Source organism: Mizuhopecten yessoensis, unplaced genomic scaffold (genome assembly GCF_002113885.1).
Source record: "Mizuhopecten yessoensis strain PY_sf001 unplaced genomic scaffold, ASM211388v2 scaffold716301, whole genome shotgun sequence".
NCBI classification, from domain to species: Eukaryota; Metazoa; Mollusca; class Bivalvia; order Pectinida; family Pectinidae; genus Mizuhopecten; species Mizuhopecten yessoensis.
In genome coordinates, this window is record NW_018480048.1 from 352,340 (window position 1) to 376,392 (window position 24,053).

Below are 24,053 nucleotides of genomic sequence, written 5' to 3' on the forward strand. Positions count from 1 at the left end.
ACCGGAAGTAAATAAATACACGTCAGTGTAGCTCAGTGTATCGTCATATATATAATCGAGAAAATGACATTGAATCATTTTCCAGAAAATTTGCATTCAAGAAGTTAGAACTATCGCTTTCCATTGTAAGTATGAATATTCTTGCTTCCATCATTAAGATCAAATCATATAGAACTGAAATAAGTGAAGTAAGGGTCTAAAGATTTCTGGCCGACCATCCGACCTTATTTTATAAAATATATCGATATCATACGAGCAAAATATTCGGAATATTGAAAATGAAAAACTAGTGACAATAGACTCTGAAGTATCTGTATTTTTTTTTTAAAGATTTCTTGTTTCTACAGATATCGAAAAAGAGTTATCAAGTCCAATAATGTAAGGTCCAGTACACTCTGCGATTGGTATATGGGAATTCTAGTCGTTTCGGTACCAAGTCGTTTCGGTACCAAGTCGTTTCGGTACTTCTGACATATTCGGTACTTATGGAAAACACATTTTGGCACCAACTTCACCACTTTTTGCGTGCTGTATAGGAAAGAACGCTATTAAGTGTGGAGTCAAACTTGTGCTATAATACACGTGTTTGTATCAGTTTGTTCACTCTCCCTATTTTGATTTGCTCATGTTTCTTAATATCTTTCGTTAATAGATTGTCTCAAGTGATCTTTGCTTGTTTTGATACAGTTCATGTATATTTGATATAAGCATGGACTTGATATCTAATATGTCCTGTGAGGTGATATAAGTTTTTTTTCACGTGAGAGTACAGCAAAATGAGTTTGTACTGTTATTTAATGTTTTAAAGAGCTGCTATTCAACATTATTTGATTTGGAAAAGACAGATTGCAAAATAAACATGACACTTCATGATGTATCTATATGTAAATGTAAAGTGTTCCATTTGGAGTACCCTTATGTCATGTTTTCTCTCATCAGTTATTTTCTTTTCAATGATTGATATGCAGCGTTTGTTTCAACCATTAATACCAAAAACAAAACAAGATTCATATTATTACATTGATGAATAATTTTATTTCCATACAGGGATAGCATACATTTATACATACATAATTCACATTGTCATTCAATGGCTACTATTCTAGACAGTTTCACATGTTACCCTGTATAAGGATTCCCTGTATAATAACTACACTACATCAATGGCTACTATTATAGACATTTTCACATGTTACCCTGTATAAGGATTCCCTGTATAATAACTACACTACATCAATGGCTACTATTATAGACATTTTCACATGTTACCCTGTATAAGGATTCCCTGTATAATAACCACACTACATCAATGGCTACTATTATAGACAGTTTCACATGTTACACTGTATAAGGATTCCCTGTATAATAACCATACTACATCAATGGCTACTATTATAGACAGGTTCACATGTTACCCTGTATAAGGATTCCCTGTATAATAACTACACTACATCAATGGCTACTATTATAGACAGTTTCACATGCTACCCTGTATAAGGATTCCCTGTATAAAAACCACACTACATCAATGGCTACTATTATTGACAGTTTCACAGGTTACTTTGGATAATAACCACACTTTGTCAATAGCTACTATGATAGACAGTTTCATATGTTACCCTGTCTAAGGATTCCCTGTATAATAACCACACTACATCAATGGCTACTATTATAGACAGTTTCACAGGTTACTTTGTATAATAACCACACTTTGTCAATAGCTACTATTATAGACAGTTTCATATGTTACCCTGTCTAAGGGTTCCCTGTATAATAACCACACTTCATCAATAGCTACTATTATAGACAGTTTCACATGTTACCCTGTATAAGGATTCCCTGTATAATAACCACACTACATCAATGGCTACTATTCTAGACAGTTTCACATGGTACCCTGTCTAAGGGTTCCCTGTATAATAACCACACTTCATCAATAGCTACTATTATAGACAGTTTCACAGGTTACTGTGTATAATAACCACACTTCATCAATGGCTACTATTATAGACAATTCCACATGTTACCCTGTCTAAGGATTCCCTGTATGATAACCACACTACATCAATAGCTACTATTATAGACAGTTTCACATGTTACCTCGTATAAGGATTCCCTGTATAATAACCACACTACATCAATGGCTACTATTCTAGACAGTTTCACATGGTACCCTGTCTAAGGGTTCCCTGTATAATAACCACACTTCATCAATAGCTACAATTATAGACAGTTTCACATGTATAATACCACACTTCAGCTAAAATTGTCCAAGCACACAACTTATCAAAGTTCACATCCTACACTTTAATGACTTTATAGAATAAGGGAAGCGGACACCTTCCGTTAAAGCTGCGATGTTGTCAACCTCCCCTGCTGGTAACGCTTCTACATTTTGAAGACGAGTCTCTGCACCTGTCTTGATCGCTTCGTCTAATGTCTTCTCAGTTTTCCCTCAGTCACCATTTTCAGCTGTATGGGGATGACCCCTCGTTGTTGTGGCCCCTTTGGGGGCAGAGGGATGGGGCCCAATAGGGAAATAGAGGATTTTTTCCCCCTACTATACATGTAAAGGTATTTAAACCAAATGCAGTCTGAAGCATGCTTAGGGACAAAAGAATCAATTTTGAATAAACTGAGGTGTGTGGGCTGCTTTCTTTGTGGCAGATGGGTGATCATGGGGCCCATTAGGGGAAATAGAAGAAAACATTCAAGATCATTCTCCCTCTGTACCAATGAAGGGATTTTAACTAAACTTGTTCTAGAGCATCTTTGGGCAAAAGGAATTTAATATCTATAAATGTGCCCAATAGAGAAATAGAGAAAAATATTTTACCTTCTGTACAAACAAAGGGATTTGATCCAAATGTGGCCTGAAGCATGCTGCATGACCCCCCCCCCCCCCCCCCCCCCCCCCCCCTATTAAGCTATTAAGGCCCCTGGACCTCTAGTTAATTTGTTAACATTGGCAATATTGTAATTCATTGTGAGGAGGCCATCAAAATTTGGGAGTTACTATAAATTCTTTCTTAAATTTTGATATGGATGTTAAAAACATATGTAGGTAGGGGATTCCCAATCGCTTAGAAAACCAAATATATGATACTGTCCATGATATTATATCAATAACTGAACTGTGATTATCTCCCTTATCTGTGATGTTTTGCAAAGTGCTACATTTTTAAAGCCGAAACTCTTTTGATAATTTTCTGATTATAATCTTTTTTTTTCATTCATTGTCAACTTTTAATACACACTACATAATTAAAGTGTATATTCTGTAAATTTGTACCCTTTGCTATATAAGCAATGTATGTATATTACACTATAACAGTGTTTTTACCATATCCGTCAGTAACACTGGTGTGATTTCTACATGGTGACAAAAAGAGGACAGGACAGTTATCTGATTCTGTTCCATTTAGTAAGACTTTCTGGGTTCTAGAATTTAAAAAACTGAGATATCCGAAGACATGTTTGGCTGTTTATACCACAATATGTAAGTTTAGAGAGTACGTAGCCATTGATGGAGGCCTTTGAGAAATCTAAAAGTGCAATATCTGTCTGTTTGTTTTTATTTATGTTTCTGGCTAAGTTATCAATAGTTAAAATAAGTTGAATTTCGGTAGAGTGCTTAGAGAGAAAACCATGTTGAACGTGTATTAGAATTTTGTTTCTGTCTAGTTGGTTCATGATGCTACTGTGAATAAATGTTTGAGCAGTTTACATGTTATGGAAGTAAACGAAACCAGACGAAGGTTGTTTTCGGAAGAGTGTTTATCACCTTTCTTATAGATGGGGAGTATATTTGCCTTGTGCCAATCAAGAGGAACAGTGCCCATGTCCAGGGATAATTGAAATAATTTTGTTAATGCAGGAGCTATTGGCCTTGCGAAGCATTTAAGAATTTTCGCTGATGCATCTGTAGATTAGATAGAAGTCTAAAAACACCTGTCCTGTCTCACCAACAGTAAAGGCATACTTTGGTATGGTGGTGGGGGACCAAAGTTAGGAAAGTTTGATAGCTGTTCTTGAGTGAATACTGAGTAAAACTGATTGTTCAGGAGATCAGCTTTGGTTTTGGGTTCTGAATTAGTTATTCCATCCTCAGGATTTCTTTAGTATACGAAGGCTCCATCAATACTGATGATAGTGCCTTCGGGAAACTGAGCGCAGAGGCGTGAAAAAAAGGGATACAAAAAATGTATCTTTTTACACATAAACATTGTAAAATATAAACACAGTATTACAGTATATTTGCGCTGGCTTAAATTTGTGTGATTTTTACCCAAAATTAGAAAATTGAATTTACACAGATTTTAATTTCGAAATTAAGACATGTGAAGGAACTAAATTTTCGCTGTGTGTTAGCACAGAGATGAGACTCGGCACACATAAAGTGTTAAATAGTCAAATTAATAGGCTTATGACAGCATATTGAGCAACAGCAAATAGGTGTATTTTGTTAAAGAAATCATCAAATGGGCGATACAGTGTAGAGCCTATTTTCACACATCATGACTCTTTATGTACCTCTATATGAATGCTAGTTCATGACGACATTAGGCTTATAAAGTTAATTATCCCGGCTGCTTTTTGTGCTTTTCAAATTATTCTCCTGATCATATTTTCATGATTACGTTATTGCCCCACGAAATCGCTAAAATATCATCTCTGCAGAAAAATCCTGCTATACAGTACTTCTTTAATTTGTTATGGAAGAATATTTTATATAAGACATTCACATCTCATAACGATTATGCCGCATGACATTTTTTCATTAAATTATCAATAAATTAGCCATGAACTGGATATGATTAACTAGTTTTCAGTTAAAAAGACATAGACATTATTAAAGAATGTACTTGTTCCATCTCCTTGCCTTTCAGAAGGTTTGACTGTATAAAAGACAGTATTTACTGAAACAAATATTTTCCTCTTATTTTGCAGATAACTGTACCTTGGCTTGTTTGAAGCTGTTCTATTGCCATTGATACAAGTTCAAACCAGATATTTTCAAAGAACCAAGATGGCTGATAAAACCACGACAAAATCAATGGGTTTTTGCCTGTCTCTTCTGATTTGCTTCATGAATATCCACTTAGGATCAGGTGAGTGATACAAAGTGCTGCAGAATTTGGTAAATAATTTGGTTTGGAGTTTGGTCTATAAACTCCTTGGTATGTTGTCGATATGATGCACATGGTCTTACACCTGTGCTATGTTGTCATAAAGATAGGCCAAAATAAAAGTTAAACAGTCTACCTTTATGCACTCAGAATGGTTAAAGTGTTCATCCATATTTCCCAGAATAATTTTTATATCCATGTTTTTCCCCAAATTTTTATCCTAGAGTCTGTTTCTTAGAGCTACCAGCTGGAAAACCCCTGAATGGCCTTTATGATTGCTGGCTAAATACAGAACTCTGCCCATTTTAGGCAGATTTGTATTGAGTCTGTACATGTGTTTGATATTATCGTCTTTTAAAATTTTATGCGGTAACATAAGTTTGTACTACCTGTCTGATTTTATATATTTATTTCCCTTGTGGTAGGGAGACAAGATTTGTTTCTCCAAGATTAATGATGTTTCATTTTGGCTTTGCCCTCATGTAATGATTAATCTTGTAGAAAGAAAGTATAATGTATCCCCTTCCACAAGGGAAATTAATATTTTATAATCCCGAAATAAATCAGTAACACAATGATAAAGATGTCCAAGTTGATGCACCTTTGTTGTTTTCTGCTCCAGCCACTCAGAATTTGGTTGCGTTAGCTCTTGCCCATTTTTCTAGAGAGGCTCTGGATAGGGAATTAAGACCAAGGAAACTCAAGTGCACTATAGGGCGACACTATAAGACTCTACCATGCCCAGGGGTGTAGGCTCGGCTTTCCAAATTTGAAAATCCCATGGGTGGAATTTCCCTTTCCTACACCCTTGGGCATGAAAGAGTATTTTTCTCTCATTCCAAACACCAAAATAAGCTCAGAAACCATGAAAATGCGTTTGGACTGGTCACCATTTTGATTTTTTTTTTCTTTTCTCCTGAACATTTTAGACGAAAACGAATCAGCCAGTCAGATTAAACATAACCCATATTTGCAAACATGTTTGCGCAGAAAAATTAATCTCATCTTTCTAACGTGTACTGTAAATATATCGTAAAAGGGTTTAGTTTCATGACGTCGCCTTTACCGCATTGCGGCATCGGAGAATTCCAAATTCATGACGTCACGTCATTGTTGAGCAATTGTGACCTCACGTCACGTGAAATGGGGTGTGGGATAGAAATTTCCTACACCCCTTTCTTACACTGGATAGCTCTATCTTACACACAGGGAAATGAGAGAAAATGTTTTATTGCCCCATCATAATCCAGTTAGACATGCCAATATTATATAAATGAGCCAATTTCTTGTATTTTCTCCAAATTAAGTAAAAGTAGAAGAAAATTTGAAATCCATGTACATGTAATATTGCCTATGGTAACATGACTGGCATAACACCAAAATAACACATGTATTAGAACCACTGTATACTGCAGAATTATCTATAAAATGAGTGATATTTAGATTCGGGTAATTTTGTTTCCTTTTATCTAAAGAATGCAAAATTACCAATTTAAAAGGGATGAAACTAATTTCCTTTTTGTCAGACACTGACAGTAATTGTAAGTTAGCATGTGTTTTAAATATACATTTTCAGCTCACATATTTATATTTACTACCACTATTTATTGAAGGGGCCTTTGGCTTTGGAGGAGAGGATAAGGTTTTACTGTCAGAAGTGGAAACCTTGACCTTGTACAATGGCCGAATGACAAACTCTAGGCGGAGCGGTCCTATCCCGCAGTTGAAGTGTGAAGGAGGATCGGCTGGATGTGGAACCTTTGTTCCTCAGGTAGTCCAGTGCACGAACAAGGGATCAGATGGGCGCGACATTCAGGTGAGTTCAATTTGTTCAGATCAGTAGGGATTAGGGAGGATGTGAACTAGGGACAATTTGTGTATATGTTTTGAAATCGGCACAGGTAACATTTATCCTGGGTGTGCATTAGCTCATTAGCCCCTATAATTTCATAATGAAGTATTCCTACCTTTGAAGTGGAAGAGTTCTCTTGTTCAGATCAGTTTGTCAGTATCTGAATCAGTATGTCAATATCTATTTTGTCTTTGTTAGATTCACTGTTGTAAACAATAACTATTATTAGCAACAATTCCTTGTGGGTACACAAACAATCACTTACATATGTTTCAAATTATGGATAATTTAGATTCTAAATGGTACTTTCTTGATAACAGAATGTTGTCATTCAGATTTTGATAACAATATCATTACAGTGGGAGTGTAAGACAGACATGGATAACACCTACAGGTTCGGGAGAGTGGAGGTGTCCTGTGAGGGGTTTGACTACCCAGACGACCCTTACATACTGCGAGGCTCCTGTGGTGTAAGTACAAACATATGCTGTAGACCCTCTCTAAATCATGTTTTACTGCATTAGTCTTAAAGCTGTTTACTGTCAAAATGGAAATTATCCCGTTGTTGAAATGTTTGCACTAGTGCGAAAATATCTTCATGTGACTATTGTATATACCGGTAGAATGGGGGTATTTCAGAACCATTGTCAACGCCAGAACTTCAACACTGCGATTACATTTTGTCTCGCCGCCACGAAGTGGAAGCGAGACTTAGGTGTTACTTTTCCGGCGACATCATCAACATCAAGTTTTTGCGTTTAAGTTTGTTTCTCTGAAAGTATAAGTGTTAGACCAACCAAACTTGGACCATAGATGCATCTAAGGTAGAACATCTCAACCCATGCATCAAATGCTGGACGCGGCCTACTTTTCATGGTCCATTGACTTTGTCAGCATCTCCATCAACATTAAGTTTTTGCGTTTAAGTAAGTTTCTCTGATATGTGCATTCATGGTCAAAGCAGGGCATAGGCGAGACATATCAATCTGAATGGCTTGTAAAGTGTCACAAGGTGACCATTTCCACACGTCAGATATTCCACTTTTACAGAAGTTAGATCCTCACTACAATAGTCAATGCTGTTTACCAATTACTTGAGTACTCCTGTGGTCCAAGTTTGGTTGGTTTATCAAGACTATTTTAGTCAGTGCTATTTAAGTTAAGACTTGACTATAAGAGAGGCTCTGGAATTGAGAGATAATACTGAATGTTGATACAGTACATTTCTCTTAATATCACATTGCTTAATATCACTTTTCTGTTATTATCATGTTTTCTTGATTTACTGTTTTTCCTGCAATATAATCTATGTGATTCAGTTCTTTTATTATCACTGATTTGAATGTCAATTTCGTTTAAAATCACTCTATTTTGGCCACTGTCACAAAAAATCATTGGTAAATGAAGGCATTTTAATTGTAATGTTTAAATTTTCTTCATGTACTCAAAAAGACAATACATGTGAGTGAAAAAAATCTATGCCTGATTACTATCCTGTGAAATGTTTAACCCTCTCACCACTGTAGACCATATTGGACTCACTCAGATGAAAGTATGGTAGAGTCTACTTAAGTTACTTAGGGGTGAAAGGGTTAATGAAGGTTAAATGTAATAGAGAAAATTGATGTTGCTTTTCAGTTTTCCTAATAAAGAATCTTGAATGTTGACTATTCTAGTCGGTGCTGTTTATAATTTTGGAAAATATTTGTAGGTCATGGAACATTAAATTTACTTACATAAATTCCCTTCAAATTAATGTATGTATTGTGTAAGCTTGTTTAATGAATAGAACAAGCATAAGTATTATGATTATAATGTCATTAAAATGGAAAGGTCAACACTTGGGCCATGTCGTTCATTGCTGAAATGAATGCCATCCAAGGCTTGTAGCATTATATAGTGGCGGTGCCTTAGAATAGAAATACAGTGTTTTTGTGGGAAAATATAAAATATTACAATTTTGGACTGCTATGTTCCTTTTCGTTTCAGTTGATGACTGGTTCTGTCATGATTATCGACATTAATGAGAACACATTTCTATTTCAGCTCGAGTACACCATTGATCTAACCCAAGAAGGTCAGCAGAAAAAAAATCAAGGTCATCACAACTATGGCAGCAATTACGGAGGTCACAGCGAAGACTACCATGACCGTTCATCCTACCAGTCTAGGTTAGCATGCCATGCTTCAAAATATCTAAAACTAAAGCTAGTGATTCATGTCAGTTATAGAAGTTTAAGGCCCCTCATTGTGTTAAATTATAGCGGATTACAAGAATCTTTTAATTTGATTGTGGTCAATTTTAGTGGACTAAAGTTATATTCATTATTATTTTAATTTTATCTTTTCCCCCAATGCTAGACTTTTTCAGATTATATTGTTTAACCAAAAAATCAGACAATGCAAAAAGGGATGACGTCACATACCGCTATATTTGGTGCAGTATTTGTAATGCAATCTTCTGATTGGGTTAAGGTTGCTTGGATATGAAATACTGCACAATGTTGTGTTTTGTGCAAAATTATTTTGTTTTTATTAGAATTTAATAAATAATCATTGACTATAATGAGCTAAAATGGTCAAATTGGGTTATACAGTATATACTGAAAAACTCGTGTAAACTTTGTGTACAAACAGCTTCGTGGATTTGCACACATTTTTTTCGGTAAATGCTGTATAAAAGAAAACATTACTTTACCCAAAGATTAATTGATATCTGGGATAGTCTCTCACAAGATGTTATTTCATCTAACATATTTGACTTTGAGAAAAATTTCTGGAAAGATCTTGAGTTGAAGTACAATCATACAGAGTCTTATGTATAGGCTTATTTTATGTTTACCACATTGTATTTCAAATTATATTGATGTGGATATAGAGGCAAAAATGCTTGCGTCCACTGATATCCTATTAAATAACCCAAAAAATAGTCCTGGTTATTTCTCAATTAATCTGTGATTTTGATCAATTTTAGTGGATTAAAGTTTACTTTATTATAGGATCTAATGGTCGTGATCAGTTTAAGTTGCCTGGTTTAGTCATGACTAAAGGAGCCTGTACTTTTGGCCTATTTTAGTGGATATAGGAGTCTGCATACGTATTCAAATATGATCGGTTTTAGTTGACTATGGTTAACCTTATCATGGGATTCTATGACTGTGGTCAATTTTAGTGGAGTTGGGTCAATTTCGTCATGGGTGTCTATGATTGTGGTCAGTTTTAGTGGACTAGGGTCAACCTTAAAGGTCTGTGCCCACAGGTAATCATAACTTCTCGTAATATCACAAAACCACTCGTAATATGTTTGAACCACTTGTAATAGGTTTAAACAACTCGTAATATCACTTAACCACTCCTAATCTTATAACACATGTGTTAATCTTATAAAACATGTGCTAATATCATTTAAAAGTGGTAATGATTACGAGCAAAATGAGTGGAATAAGAGAAAGGTATTCTCTAGTGCTTATCATGGGTGTCTATGATTGTGGTCAGTTTTAGTGGACTTATGGGTCAACCTTGTTTATGTTGCAGTAAGAGTTACAGTAAGGCCAGATCCATCGTGGGGGACCTGGTTCTCCTGTGTGCTATAGGAGGAGTGGTGTACGTCATCTATAAGACCTGTATCGCTGGCGGTCAACAGGCAGAAAACAGATACCCCAATCAAGGACAGGACAACCGATTTGGTGGCAGTCAGCCTCCACCCCCGGGGTTCAGACAGGACTATATGCCAGGTGGAGGTGAGTCAATCTATGAAATAGGACTATTCATCAGACTGAATTTTAGTCGAGATAGATACAAAGAATTTAAGATTTTGCAAGAATGATCTTTAAAAGATTTTCTTTATTAATAAAAACAAGAGAGCTTGGGTTATAAGTGTATTGTTGATATTGCAGATTCGTGTTCCGGATCCTCTTACTACAGTGGTGGTCAAACCAACTATGGCAACCATGCCCGACCAGGTAACACTGGGGGCGGCTTCTGGACTGGTGCTGCCACTGGTGGTCTCCTTGGATACATGTTTGGGAACAGGGGCAACAATCACTACGGCAGCAGGACATACACTCCTTACACTGGTTCCTCCTTCTGGGGTCAACCCCGCACGCAACACCGCTCTTCTGCTTTCTCTGGGGGCTCCTCTTTCTCATTTGGAGGGGGTGGAAGCTCCGGTACCAGAACGGCCTCTGGCTTTGGTGGAACCAAACGCAGATGATTTCATCAGTATCCAGGTCATTTTGAAGATAGAGTGTGTCCTTGGTATTTTGGGACATGCAGTGGATACAAAAGAAGAAACAGTGTGGAAATGACTGTACAAAGTTAAAAAAAATCCCAATAAACCAGTCTTCATTCAATATTGAAGATCATCACAATCTTAACTAGCATTATTCCGAAATGCAATATGCTCTGAATACTATATTACCTAATCAGAGAAATATATTGATGTCATTGAGATTGGACATTCCAAACAGTGATAATGAAGCTTAAGTTTAGACTTCACAGAAATAATAACAGCAGTACAATGTTCTTTTCTCTTGTTTAAAAAATGTTTTTAAAATATTGTGACTATAAATCAGATTTTTTTTTTTTTTTTTGCTTGTTTCTAATGTAATTTGTCTACTTATAAAGTATTTAAAAGTTTAAAGGATGATTTCAAAGTAATTTGAATTTTAATAGACAAAAAAATAGATAATTAATGGCTGTTTTTGTTTTTAGAAACATTCTAAAGAACTTCTTTACCGGTGATTTTTTACCCTAAATTTGAACAAACAAAAAGATAGTTAGACATGTTTTGTTTACGGGATATATATAAAAAAATAAACAAATTTTGATTTGATGGAGATCATTTACACATTGTTCAGAAAATATATTGAATTATTCCAGAATTTGTATTTAAGTCTTGTAGGATTTCTATATGTTTTAAACTGTCATCCTTGTATAAAATGCAATGTTTGTACATTAACATAGATTATCATAGATATAGATCTACAACTGTGATATGTGTGAGTGCTCAACACATGATATAAATGAGTTAACTATATTGTGTAAGGTGTGGATAATATTGTGTACTATGTCTTTAGAAGATTACAAAAATATAAACTAGAAACTCCTTTGAAAACCAAGCAGAGATAGGGTGTGTTTTTTTGTAATAAGTAGATCTTTTTATATCGTTAAACTTATTAAGTAAACTCAATCAAATCTAGAATCTTCTGCCTATTCAATTTATAGTTGGTCAGTGGTCATCGTCGGATAGCCATGGTTGATTTCACTTCGCTACTCACTCTTCAGACGGCTGACTTCACTTCGCTACGCACTTATCAGACGGCTGACTTCACTTCGCTACGCACTCATCAGACGGCTGACTTCACTATGCTACTCAATCATCACTGATGAGTAAGTAGCGTAGTGAAATCAGCCATGAGTTCGAATTCCGACGATTGTCAGTGGTTTGCCAATTTGTTTACGTTTTCTTAATTTCGTTGGCAAACAGGAAGGAAAATATGCATGTCACAACCAACTTACATGAATGAATCTGTACTCAGTATAAAGCCGTTTGATTTTCGTCGTTTTTTGTGAGAAAATTAAGAAAAAAATGTTTTACATTAAAGATTTCCATAGGTCCATACATACAGTGTTGTCTTGGGCTTACAACATTTTGTATGTACACTGTTGATATATACATGATATTTTATATTATCATAAAACCCTTTCTTAATTCATTAGTATAGCTATATACTCATATAAATTGTCAACTGTCCCCAGAGATTTCACTATAATATGTTGTGTACTAAAAATTGGTACTGCTTTTTAAGGGTTAAAAGTCATCAAACTCATTGCACCGTTTGTGGATTTATGGTTATTTATTATTCATAAATGTACTGGAATGTCAAACATTTTATTGATCGTTTGTGCATGTATACAGCTTAAATATATTGTTTGTTTGTCTTTGACATTTTTTTTTCATTTTGAAGTTAAAATTCCACTACCGTACATGTACCATATTTTTTGTTTTTATTTCACAATGTTAAGATTAGCAATTACATGTATGTTCATTTATTTCTGTTAACATTACCAAACATCGGCAAGAATCGGTAGGTGGGCATGCTGTTGTTGACAGTGGAGAAACGACAGTCCCTTATTCAGATCTTGTTGGGAATCAGTGTATATTTTATGCTGTTGTTATCGTTGATTATGTATATTCAGTTCATAATAAAAAAATAAAAAAATGATTTTAAAGTCTGGCTTTTTTATGTTTCAGATCAAATGGACTTTTTTTTTATTAAATGTGCAATGCAAAATTATCCTTGAGTATTTTAAAGAAAGGCTTTCATTAATGATTTGTTTTCTTGAGTTAATGATGAAACTTTGGTAGACAGTACCATGTATTGACATGGACAAGTCCATTATGGTCTACAGTGGTGAAAGGGTTGGACAGACATCAAGTTTATATTTTGCTAGGTTGAAAGAGTATCAATTTTATTCAAATGTATGACCTTGACCCACTTTTAAGATTTTAAGGGTCAAATTTGCTTAACATTTTAAATAACATCTTCTGAATAATCAAGAGGCCAATAGTCATGATATATTACCAGTAGCATGCTGGGATGAAGTGCTATTACCCGGTAGATTTGATCAATAAAATAACCTCTTCCCACTTTCAAGGTTGCATTAAGGGACAATTTTGTTAAAACTTTAAAACATTTTCGTCTGAATAACCATGAAGCCTAGGGTGATGATATTTTGGCCAGTAGCATGCTGATATTAATAGCTATCAAGTTTGTCCAAATAAATAAGCTTGAACTTACAAGGGCACATGGGATCTTATTTATTGATCTGTTATATAACGTGTTTAAACCTTTGAACAATGTTTTGCATAACCAAGAGGTCATGATATTTGACCATGATCATGCTAGGATGAAGTGCTATTACATTTGTTCTAATAAATGACCTTGACCCACTATATAAATCATAGGTATGTTGCAAATATGTTAAAATATTCAAAAAATATTCTTCTGATTAACCAAAGGAGATTATAGTATTTGGTCAGTAGAATGCTATGATAAAAGCATATTAATTGTATTCAAATGAATGACAACGATGTGTGTTCAAGGTCACAGGGTCAAATCTGTTAACACCTTTGAAGATCCTATTTTGCATCACCAAAAAGCTTAAATGAAAATTTTAGCCAGAAGCTTACCTGAATGAAGGGATATTGGATTTGTTCAAATCAGTGACCCTGAACAATAGGGGTCAAATGTGTAAAATTAAACTTCTGAATAACCAACGACTAAAATGTATCTAATTGTTGTCCAGAATGTAGACTGTAGTTGCCTTTTAAGTTTGGATAAATGAATTAACCAGACTAACTTAATTAGCACTAATTAATTATGCATGAAATAGTTAAAATATTCTGACAAGGATTCATAAGGTCTAGAGTAAAAAAATCTCCTACAGATATCCTGATCTTGAGGGGAGGTTGTGTGACTGCAGATAGAAATTGGGGGGTGGGGGTGGGATGTTGATCACATTAAATCACCAATATATTTGTAAATTTTTGAGAATGTAAATCTATATGATCAGACCTCCAGATGTGGCATGGATATAGGAAGAGAGCTGAGAGATAACAGGTTTGAAATAATTCATGTTCTTAAAAAGCTTTTATTATACATACTTACTAATAAATGCAGGTTTTTTGTATATGCAATACGACACAATTGCTGTGACCCATATCAACACTTGTCGTATCACAACCCAAAACCTGAATCATACACCCCTTTTGGATTTTTTTCGTTTTTCAATATTTCAAAAGAAAACTAGATCATAAGATAATAGACCTATCTGTATTTTATTTGTAAGTATGTAATAAACAGAATAAAACATGCCGAGGGTTGGTTTTGGAGACTCAGGTTAATACTGGGAGTGATATGGAAAAAGGCATGTATGTCGTTATATCGTTAAATGAACATGCAGCATAAATTCATAATCGATCAGTTAAAAGTTAAAGAAAGGTTCCCTGTTCAGGAATGATGTTACTTGAATTTAAATGTGGATAAATGCATAATGGAATCGATAAAAATAACTGTACACAAACGAAAGTTATGACGGGCTCACACTAAGTGCTGTTTATGTTTTTTTAACTTTTATTATTCTGGCACAGATCTTTTGATACTGTACAAATAACCATACTGCTATCATCTTCTTTTAACTAATGACATTTTATCACAAACCTTAGAAATAAATATCTTTTCATATAAGATATAGCATGATAAAAGTAACGAATGAGAATCTTTAATCAAAACTACTATGCAAAGCGTCTGATTGACGTTGATTTTTAAACGCGAGTTGCAGACAGGCTTTTGGAAAGAAAGTTATAAAAGAAGTCTAGTTTGCAATGACGGCAATGTGAAATACACGAAAACAGCTAGATTTTCTGGTCTTTAATTCAATATGGAGGACACTGGATCGGAGAGTGAATCGGAGAGTGAAGCTGAGGATCAGGTATGCTGATGAACTTTATCTAGTTCTGCGTTGTTATCATCATCATTGCCCCTGATCAGCTGATGATGTCATTTTCTCAGGCCTGCACCTTTAAACTAAATAACACTTTGTCTGATTATGTTGACAGTTGGCAATTCAGTATGCTTAATTGATAAAGTAGTTTTTAGCTTGATTATGATGTTCACACTTAACATTTGGAAGATGATTTATTTTAAAAAAAATAGCAACATTTTGGAATGACAGCAATTAATGGACCCGTGATTTTCTACCTCTTTTCTAAAAGGAAAATTACCGACATGAAAAAACAAGTAGTTTGCATTGTTTTTGAGAAAATGCAGCAGAAATTGTCAAAAGTGGCATTATAAATCTTACAGAATGTATCGGGAAAGATAACTTGTGTGCTTCCACCAGGAACCAAACCAGTGACCTGTAGGGGAACTTCCTCAGGTTCAGTAGGCCTACACTCTGCCGATCGAGTTATAAAGACCTATAGGCCTATAGCTATATTCACGTATGAATTATAGCTGTATTGAGCTATATTTTCTAATATTTCAATTTTCATTAAATTAAAGCAAAGTCGCATAAAACAAGAAGGTTTAAATAATGTTGACTAAAAAAGCATATTGAGATGTTTATTTTCATTTTTCATAAATGTAAAATTTCCGATTTTTTTACATCTTTTTTTTATGAATGCTTATATTTAATGTCTTTTGTTATCAACCTAATGATAAAATCTTCTTTTAAAAGCGACTTTGTTTCGTTTTATCCTTAAAAAAGAAAATCACATGAAAATAGCTCTAAAGACCTATTTCAGATAGGTCAATCAGGCTATTATAGGTCTTTACAGCTATATAGCTCAATCGGCAGAGTGTATTGGACCTGTTCCTAGCTCAGGGCTCAACTGATGAATGAACTATATTGTAGGGAAAATCCCTTCAGTAAGAAGCAAGAAGGCAACCCATCATAATTATCATATGTTAACAATTATAACCTGGCTAAAGTTAGTCGCACTACTCCCTCCTTTTTAAATGTATTTTAAGTTTTAACTCCCTGTCACCCCAGGAAGGGCCGCAAACATCACTTAAAACAGGAAAGAGAGTAGTGTGCTTCCATTGGTCCCAGCGATCCCCATCTTCGACCACCAGTCTGCTGCTCTCCCAATTGAGCTAAAGGGAAATTCCTTTTTGGGTGAAGTTAAAGGCAACCACGAACATAAGTGCAATTAAAACCTAATTGCCACAATGACAATAGGTCTATAGAATCCTGGGAGATATAGTAAGCAACTACTAGACAGAATAATGTAAAGACAGGGCTGTGCTGGATGGTCATGAGGTTTGTTCCCAGTGGCGTTAGGCTAGATGGATTTCATGGTTGAGCTGTTGGTTGCAATTGGAGTGGCCGGTTGCAGGCAAAAAACAAATAATGCCTAGCTAACATATAAAATTCTTTTTTCTCTTCAAACATACTTTATTGAAAAGAATAATCAAACATATTCAGCACAAGTTCTGACAACTTACTAGGCCATAAGCCTATACTTTTGATGCTCTTGCATAAAACTAGGGTGTGTACATCTACATGTGTGTGTGTGTGAATGGAGCTCAAAGTGTTATATATGTCCACCCTATCATGTCATGTCCCATCCCATTGCAAAATCACAAGGAGTTCATCATAATTCAAGCTTCCGACTTCAGGGGCAAGGAGGCATTCATGTCTTAAAGACATTTTCTTGTTAAGTTACAATGCTTTTATCTTCTCTGATTAATCGTTAACGTAAATCTAAGTGATCAAGTGCTGATCATGAACAATACTGTACCATGGCCAGCTTTGTGACAGAACTTTGTAGATGTTACTGCATTGAAGATCTGAAACGGACATTGGACCCCATTAGCGCAGAACCAATTTCTGAATTGCACAAAATATTCAAATTATCATAGACTTAAATATGTTTACATTTAACTTATCAATACAGCACAAATGCTTAGATAATTTACAAAAGATATTTCTGGTTCATTGTTTGGACTGACACGACTAAATCATTTCCTATATGTTATTACCAAACATTTTAGCTAATAACTTTAATATTTGAAGTTCAAAACCAGTGACAACTGTCTAGATTCATAAATACATACTTTGCAATGGCTACAAAATGACTTTTTTGGTAGGTTTAGTGGCATATTGGAGTGTCACAGCGCCAAGAAATTGACAACCAGAAAATTACAAGCAAAACTGGTGACCCAAAACAAAAACGCCCCCAGACATTTTGCCCCCGTGCAAATCCACACACAGACATGGAAATATATCAAAAGTATACATTTTTCAAAAGTTCAATACCTGAACATTTCATTTATCTAAAAATCTGTCATCAGTTCCTTTTTAAACTCCTTCAGTGGCCCAGTAATTAGCCGGAACTTATTTTAGATAGGAACTACAAACGTTTGAAACACTTGCTGATTTGCCGATTTAGTTGTGTGAGTTCTTTTAAATGGGTATACATGTACTTTTGAAAAGTAACAAAATGAATAATTATCATTTTCACTAAATATGTGATAAATGTAGTATTTTTTTTTTTTTTTTTTTTTCAACTATTAAAGGGGCTGGTTGGAGAAAAAATGTCATACGCATGTTTAAAATACCTTCTTATGAAACATACCGATTCAAATTTTGCTGAAATTCACTCCCTTAGAGTAAAAATTATAATTATAATAAAGAAATCCTAAATCTTCACCTGACAGTCTAAAACTTTCAATTGACCAAGATTAGTGATGTAATTTTACCGCATGCACGTCATCAACAAGGCCAAATGTAAACATCGCGGCGAAAGAAAAAGATGCATGCAAAAGTCATGACAGGCGCGAGGGATCAATACCGTTATATATAACAACAACATAAAGGTAGGAATACTACACTTGCATCATACATGACCTTTGAAAACAATTATTTACGTATAGTATTGCTGTCTTGTCCGCTAGTTGAGTCCGACATGGCTGATAGACGGCGTGCTATTGTTATCTTTTCTGCCTCACTTTCGAAACAAACACGTGACATATATAAATAGATCTGCGCTAAATTTACGCGGGGCTTCCCCGAGTTTTCAGTGGTCAAAACTGGACTTTGCAAGCAGAACTCGACCATCATATTGCCGTGGTATAACTTTTGGAAGGCCAGAGAACACATTTAGACCCATTTATTTTGTAATATTTTCCCCGACCAGCCCCTTTAATCTATCTGCTTAGCTGATAATCTACAAAGTGACAGGCCATATGTATTCGGTCACAAATTAATTTTACACTATATTCTACATTTTGTACATGCAAAACTTGTCACTTTTGATTGAGAATGCTTCTGACAAGATATATAATATATGGTACATCTACCAATTTTTTTCTGAATTCATGTTCATCACAAAGTTGTTTTTGTACATAGCTTTCTGATAAAATGGAGATCAGGCATGGCGGGTGTATGATGTATCATCAGTAAAACAGTTATACATGTGCTTCTGGTTTATGAAATCAATTTTTTTCTGAAAAATGTTTTCTTTTTTCTTTTGAATGAAATGTATACAATAGTTGAAACTTTTAAAAACAGCATGTTATAGGTTAAGAGTAAATTGTAAAAAATAAAGATATTGTCTTCTACATGAAAAATATTATATGTATTAATGTTTGTTTTTGTTCAGGTCCTCCAAGCTAAAACTGTATACCTGCTTATGAAGAAGGATTACAGAATCTCCAGGAATATCCGAGCCTCATGGTTTCTCGAGCATCTGAACAGTGTGATGCAGTTCAACCCTGTACAGTGCATTGTAAGAAGATATTTAATAAAAAAGAGTTCTAAATGGAGAAAATGCATTCAGACACTTAAGAGATTCAGCTTGGCATGGGATTTCAGATTAAGTGATTTCATTGTAGACTTTGTTTTGTTTAAAGTATGAAGGAGGTTCGTTTCTGATCAATTTACTCCAACACAGAAGTATATACATGAAGGCACCAAATGGGATTTCAGGACTGTCAGTGTAGACCTTTTAAAAAAAAAGATATTTTCAGAAGGAGGTTCATTCTGATCAATTTACTCCAAATACATAGAAGTGTGTATTAGCTCCAAATGAAATTTCAGTACTGTCACTAACACTGAGCATGTGTGCTTCTTTGATGGAATAAAAACAAATGTCAGCAGACTTTCAATGAAATTAAATTACATAAAACTTGGAATTTTTGTTTATCACATCTGGTTTTAATTTTGAATAAACATAAATGTATTTTCTGTACATAGAGTGATACAGATGAAGAACTCAAGCTTGTGTCAGTGGTACCAGCCAAAGATGAGGAGATGGGCGACGATCAGCTGCCTCTGGTGCAACCTGGGAAGCCATTCATGTTCCAGCTTCTCCCATCAACTGTGGTCACCTTCCTTGCAAGGCGATACAGGCTTGTGTTTGTCCTTGACCTCAGCCCCTCAGCAGCATCTGTAGTAAGTGGCTATTATATATATGATACAGGGAATGGCCTTGACTTCAATATAGTCTCTCTAACTAGTAAATCAGTTGGTAAAATATAAGATGCAGAGTGTGTTCATGAAAATCGGGGTCTGCCTTGGTAAAGTTTGTATAAGTTGTATGTGTATACAATTATAAGTGACCTCTTTAAACATGGACATAACATAACCTTGACCTTAGTTTCAGCTGTATATGGAATAAGTTGCCAATATGTACAGGGATTCTACCTTGAGTTCAATATTATCTGTTTATGTACTGTATAGTTGTTAACCATTTCACCCCTACACATTTAAACTGGACTTGCCCAGTCTTTGATTTGGTAAGGTTCAAATGTGACTTTAGGGTAGGAGGGAATGGGTTAATTTCGCTGGGCTAATAGTTTGTGGTTGTGCTGATCAGAACTAGCTTGCAGGGATTAAATTTATTGCACTCACAAGGGTTTTGTAGTATTTGGGTGATGGGATTTATTTTACACATGTTTTATCAAAACAAGACAAATTACAATATTTAATTGTTGTTAAAACTTCATTATTCGGCAGTGAAAGGATAACAGGTCTTGTTTTATCTCCATATATTCATAGTAAATATCCTCTTTGTATTTAATTTTGCGGTATCTGTGGTAACCGGCCGGAATATAGTGAAATTAAATAACACACTAATAGAACCAACTACCAACTATACAATAATAAGTGGCCACCGTACACAGGGGTATGACCTTGAACTTAATATTAACAGGATTTGTATACCAGACAGTTATCAATAGTACTGAATTGGACGTTTCAAAAGTTCTGGAAGAGTTTTCGTTAAATTTAAGATAAGTTCAGTACTCTTTAAAGACCTTTCATTAGTAGAAATTGTATCATTCATGTCTCTTTTTTTGTATGTTTTTGAGACTTTTCATCATTTTGTATTGAAGCTGTTTTCTGGGAAGTCTATTAAGTTTTGATTATATTGTTTGCCTTTCTACATTTCCTGTTTTAGTTCTGTGAGTGCATTATTATGATGTTTGTTGAGATGTGGTCATTATCTTTTTGCAGGATCTTAAGACTGGAGAAGTACTGTTGGACAAAATCAGTCACAACCTTAGATGCAGTATTACTGGACTTGTGAAGCCGGTGAGTGATCTGTTTGGGAATTAATTGGGAAGTGTTTCATGGTTTTCAATACTATCAAGTTCTGTTTTGATACCTAAGTAAGTATATTATTTATGATTATTTAGTTGTTTGTACTATGTATTATTCTGTAAGGTCAAACCTAACATTACACATTGTTTTATACTCATTTGTAATTAAAAGGAGATAATGGGCTGAATTTTTCAGTTGCGTAAGAATGTCCATCGATATGAAATATGTTTTTATCAAATGCATTGTTCAAACATTAATGTTCAAAAAACAAATTTGTTAGATTGCATTAATGTCCAATATATATACAGACTGTAAACATCAGTTTATTGTGTCAGTAACATTCATGGACACCATATATCTCATAAATTAAAGGTAACAATATTTAAATGTAACTAGTAACACTTTTAACTCATTCACCCCTGAAATTTCATGATGAACTTTTCTAACCTTTGAATTGGAAGAGTTCAAATGTGTCTTCAGGGGTGAATGAGTTAATCATGTAATACCTACCAAATATTTGTTTTATCAAACTCAGTTTTAATTCTGTGGAATCAACTTAAAGATGAAAAGTAATATGGATTGTCAAATTCGTGAAAAGGCGTTATTTATTTATTTTCAGTTTATGCTTCCTGGCACTCACCTGAAGTTTGTACCTGAGCTTTACGTCACAGTCATAGCCTACACACCTGTCCTTGCCTGTACTGCCAACCAGGTAAGTCCTAATGGTGTATTTCCTGATGTGTGGGTACATAACTTTACACTTACCAGATAATCATTAATCTTGGTCATAGAACACACCCACTGGTATGGAAGAATTTGGTCTGATCATTGTTAGGCAAGAACTTTGTTACTGTTTTTGAAGAGCATTGTCACTACTACCTGGTATACAAGAACTTTAGTCTTTAGACTGAGCACTGATTTGTAAGAGTTTGAGTCCGCACTGTTATATAAGAACTTGAGGTGTAGGACAGAGTACTGCAGTTTAAAAACAAGGTCCGGTCAGCTGGTTGGTTTTGAGTGTTTAGCAACGTTTGAACCTTGGTATGCTGGTAGGCATGGGTTTGATCCTGGAATTTGGGACAACTTGTGGCAAACCTATAAACAGACTCTAAAATAACTAGATAGATGTTGTGATATGTTTGTAATGCAAAATAAAATAAAGAGCTATTGGACAAATATTTTCATGTACTAACCATTGTTCTTGAAATAGCAGGAGGAAATGAAAAGAAAACTGTAGTCCTTTGTCTGAATAGATTAAATTGTAAAAGAATTTCATCCTTTGTCTTAGCAACGTCTATGTAAGAAACTGATGTTTCGTCTGAGCACTGCTACATACACCCTTACAATGTTGAATTGCTAAGCTTGATTTGTCCTCACAGGTTCTTGCCCAGGGAATGAAGGTGACAGAAGATAATGCAGAGAGCTTTCTTAGTCTAGTGCTGGACAGACTCGACTCCTTTGAACAAAGTCTGGCCACAGGATTCAACAAACTGAAGAACAACCTCAGTGTGGTAGGACATGTATTGTTGAACTTTGTCAAGGACATACTAGGTAGCTCTATAGAACTTTTTACTGAATAGTATACATGTACATAATTCTGTCTAAAGGACAAGGTAGATAACTCTGTCTATAGAACAAGGTAGATAACTCTGTCTATACAACATTTCACCAAATAATATTGCTTGTAGAACACACTACATGTAGATATTTCTGTCTATAGAACAAGGTAGATAACTCTGTCTATAGAACAAGGTAGATAACTCTGTCTATACAACATTTCGACGAATAATATTGCTTATAGAACATACTACATGTAGAAAATTTTGTCGATAGAACAAGGTAGATAACTCTGTCTATAGAACAAGGTAGATAACTCTGTCTATACAACATTTCACCAAACAATATTGCTTACAGAACATACTACATGTAAATCATTTTGTCGATAGAACAAGGTAGATAACTCTGTCTATAGAACATTTTATTTAATAATATTTCTGGTAGCGCATATTACATGTAGATAATTTTATCTATAGAACATGGTAGATAATGATAAATTAAACAAATTATCAACTTAATTGATACAAAATATATGTTAGTTTACGATGAAGAAATAATATTTCAAGGGAAATGATAGGATACATGCTTAGTCCTTGCAGCATACTGGTAACTGTAGATCATCTTGTAAATTTATCATACAATGAAGTCTAAAAACTAAGGTATGATGGTGGAAAAATGCAGAGTAGTTAGCCTTCTTTGATTGTGAGACCAGATATGAAGAAGCTAATCCTTCATGCTTCCCCAGGTGGACGAGGATTTGGCTGAGAGTATGGGCTATGAGGAAATTAACGCACACCGACGTAAGCTCAATGATTCGCTGTACAACCTCATCCGTCAGGGACTGTTTGCTCTTCAGCTTCTACCAGAGAACTCCAGTGCAGGTAACTTTTGTTTTCATGTACATCTCATTTTCCCAGTTAAAATGGTTCAGTAAATCTTTATCAAACAATAATCGTATTTCAGTTCAGTCTTGTATGTTTCATTTCCTTTTCAAGATCAGAGATGGTTTATGTCTGGCTGGGATCATCAGAAAAATAAACAACCAATAATCACCAAGAATGTTGACATTTTAAATAGAACAACTTTTTGTCATATGTTTCAATTGAAGCAAAATCATAAGAAAAATGATTTTATGATTCTTTTTTTCAATTGAGACACATAACTGATTTACTAAAAACTTAATTCTATCTTTACTGAACTTGGACTCGAGCTCTCACATACGAAAATAATTGTGATCAGTCTCCTAAATTCTAAAAATAATGGTTAAGGATCCTGTATTCCTGATAGCTACTATGGTGATCACCAGATCACTATTAGTATGCTGTGAACCATTCGACATTTGATGTACAGTTGACCTTATATTAGGACATATGTATACTAACATTTTCATAACAACATTATTT

General features: G+C 34.7%; 2 protein-coding genes across 3 annotated transcripts in view; both read left to right on the top strand.

The window, feature by feature from the left end:
* Positions 1-11: 11 nt before the first annotated feature.
* LOC110442798 (store-operated calcium entry-associated regulatory factor-like) lies at positions 12-13,209 on the top strand. The gene is made up of 7 exons (XM_021486587.1): positions 12-125; positions 4,951-5,111; positions 6,743-6,945; positions 7,341-7,451; positions 9,028-9,152; positions 10,516-10,721; positions 10,878-13,209. The coding sequence occupies exons 2-7, from the start codon at positions 5,030-5,032 to the stop codon at positions 11,192-11,194; spliced, it is 1,044 nt and encodes a 347-aa protein (XP_021342262.1). The 5' UTR covers positions 12-125; positions 4,951-5,029; the 3' UTR covers positions 11,195-13,209.
* A 2,105-nt stretch (positions 13,210-15,314) lies between these two features.
* LOC110442792 (protein SZT2-like) overlaps positions 15,315-24,053 on the top strand; it is an 87,913-nt gene continuing 79,174 nt past the window's right edge. For both annotated transcript variants that reach the window (XM_021486576.1, XM_021486577.1), the window contains exons 1-7: positions 15,315-15,477; positions 19,154-19,279; positions 19,747-19,944; positions 21,007-21,084; positions 21,713-21,805; positions 22,473-22,604; positions 23,396-23,531. In XM_021486576.1, the coding sequence (XP_021342251.1) occupies positions 15,427-15,477; positions 19,154-19,279; positions 19,747-19,944; positions 21,007-21,084; positions 21,713-21,805; positions 22,473-22,604; positions 23,396-23,531 (814 nt within the window). In that variant the 5' untranslated portion in view covers positions 15,315-15,426. The remainder of the gene's footprint in view (positions 15,478-19,153; positions 19,280-19,746; positions 19,945-21,006; positions 21,085-21,712; positions 21,806-22,472; positions 22,605-23,395; positions 23,532-24,053) is intronic.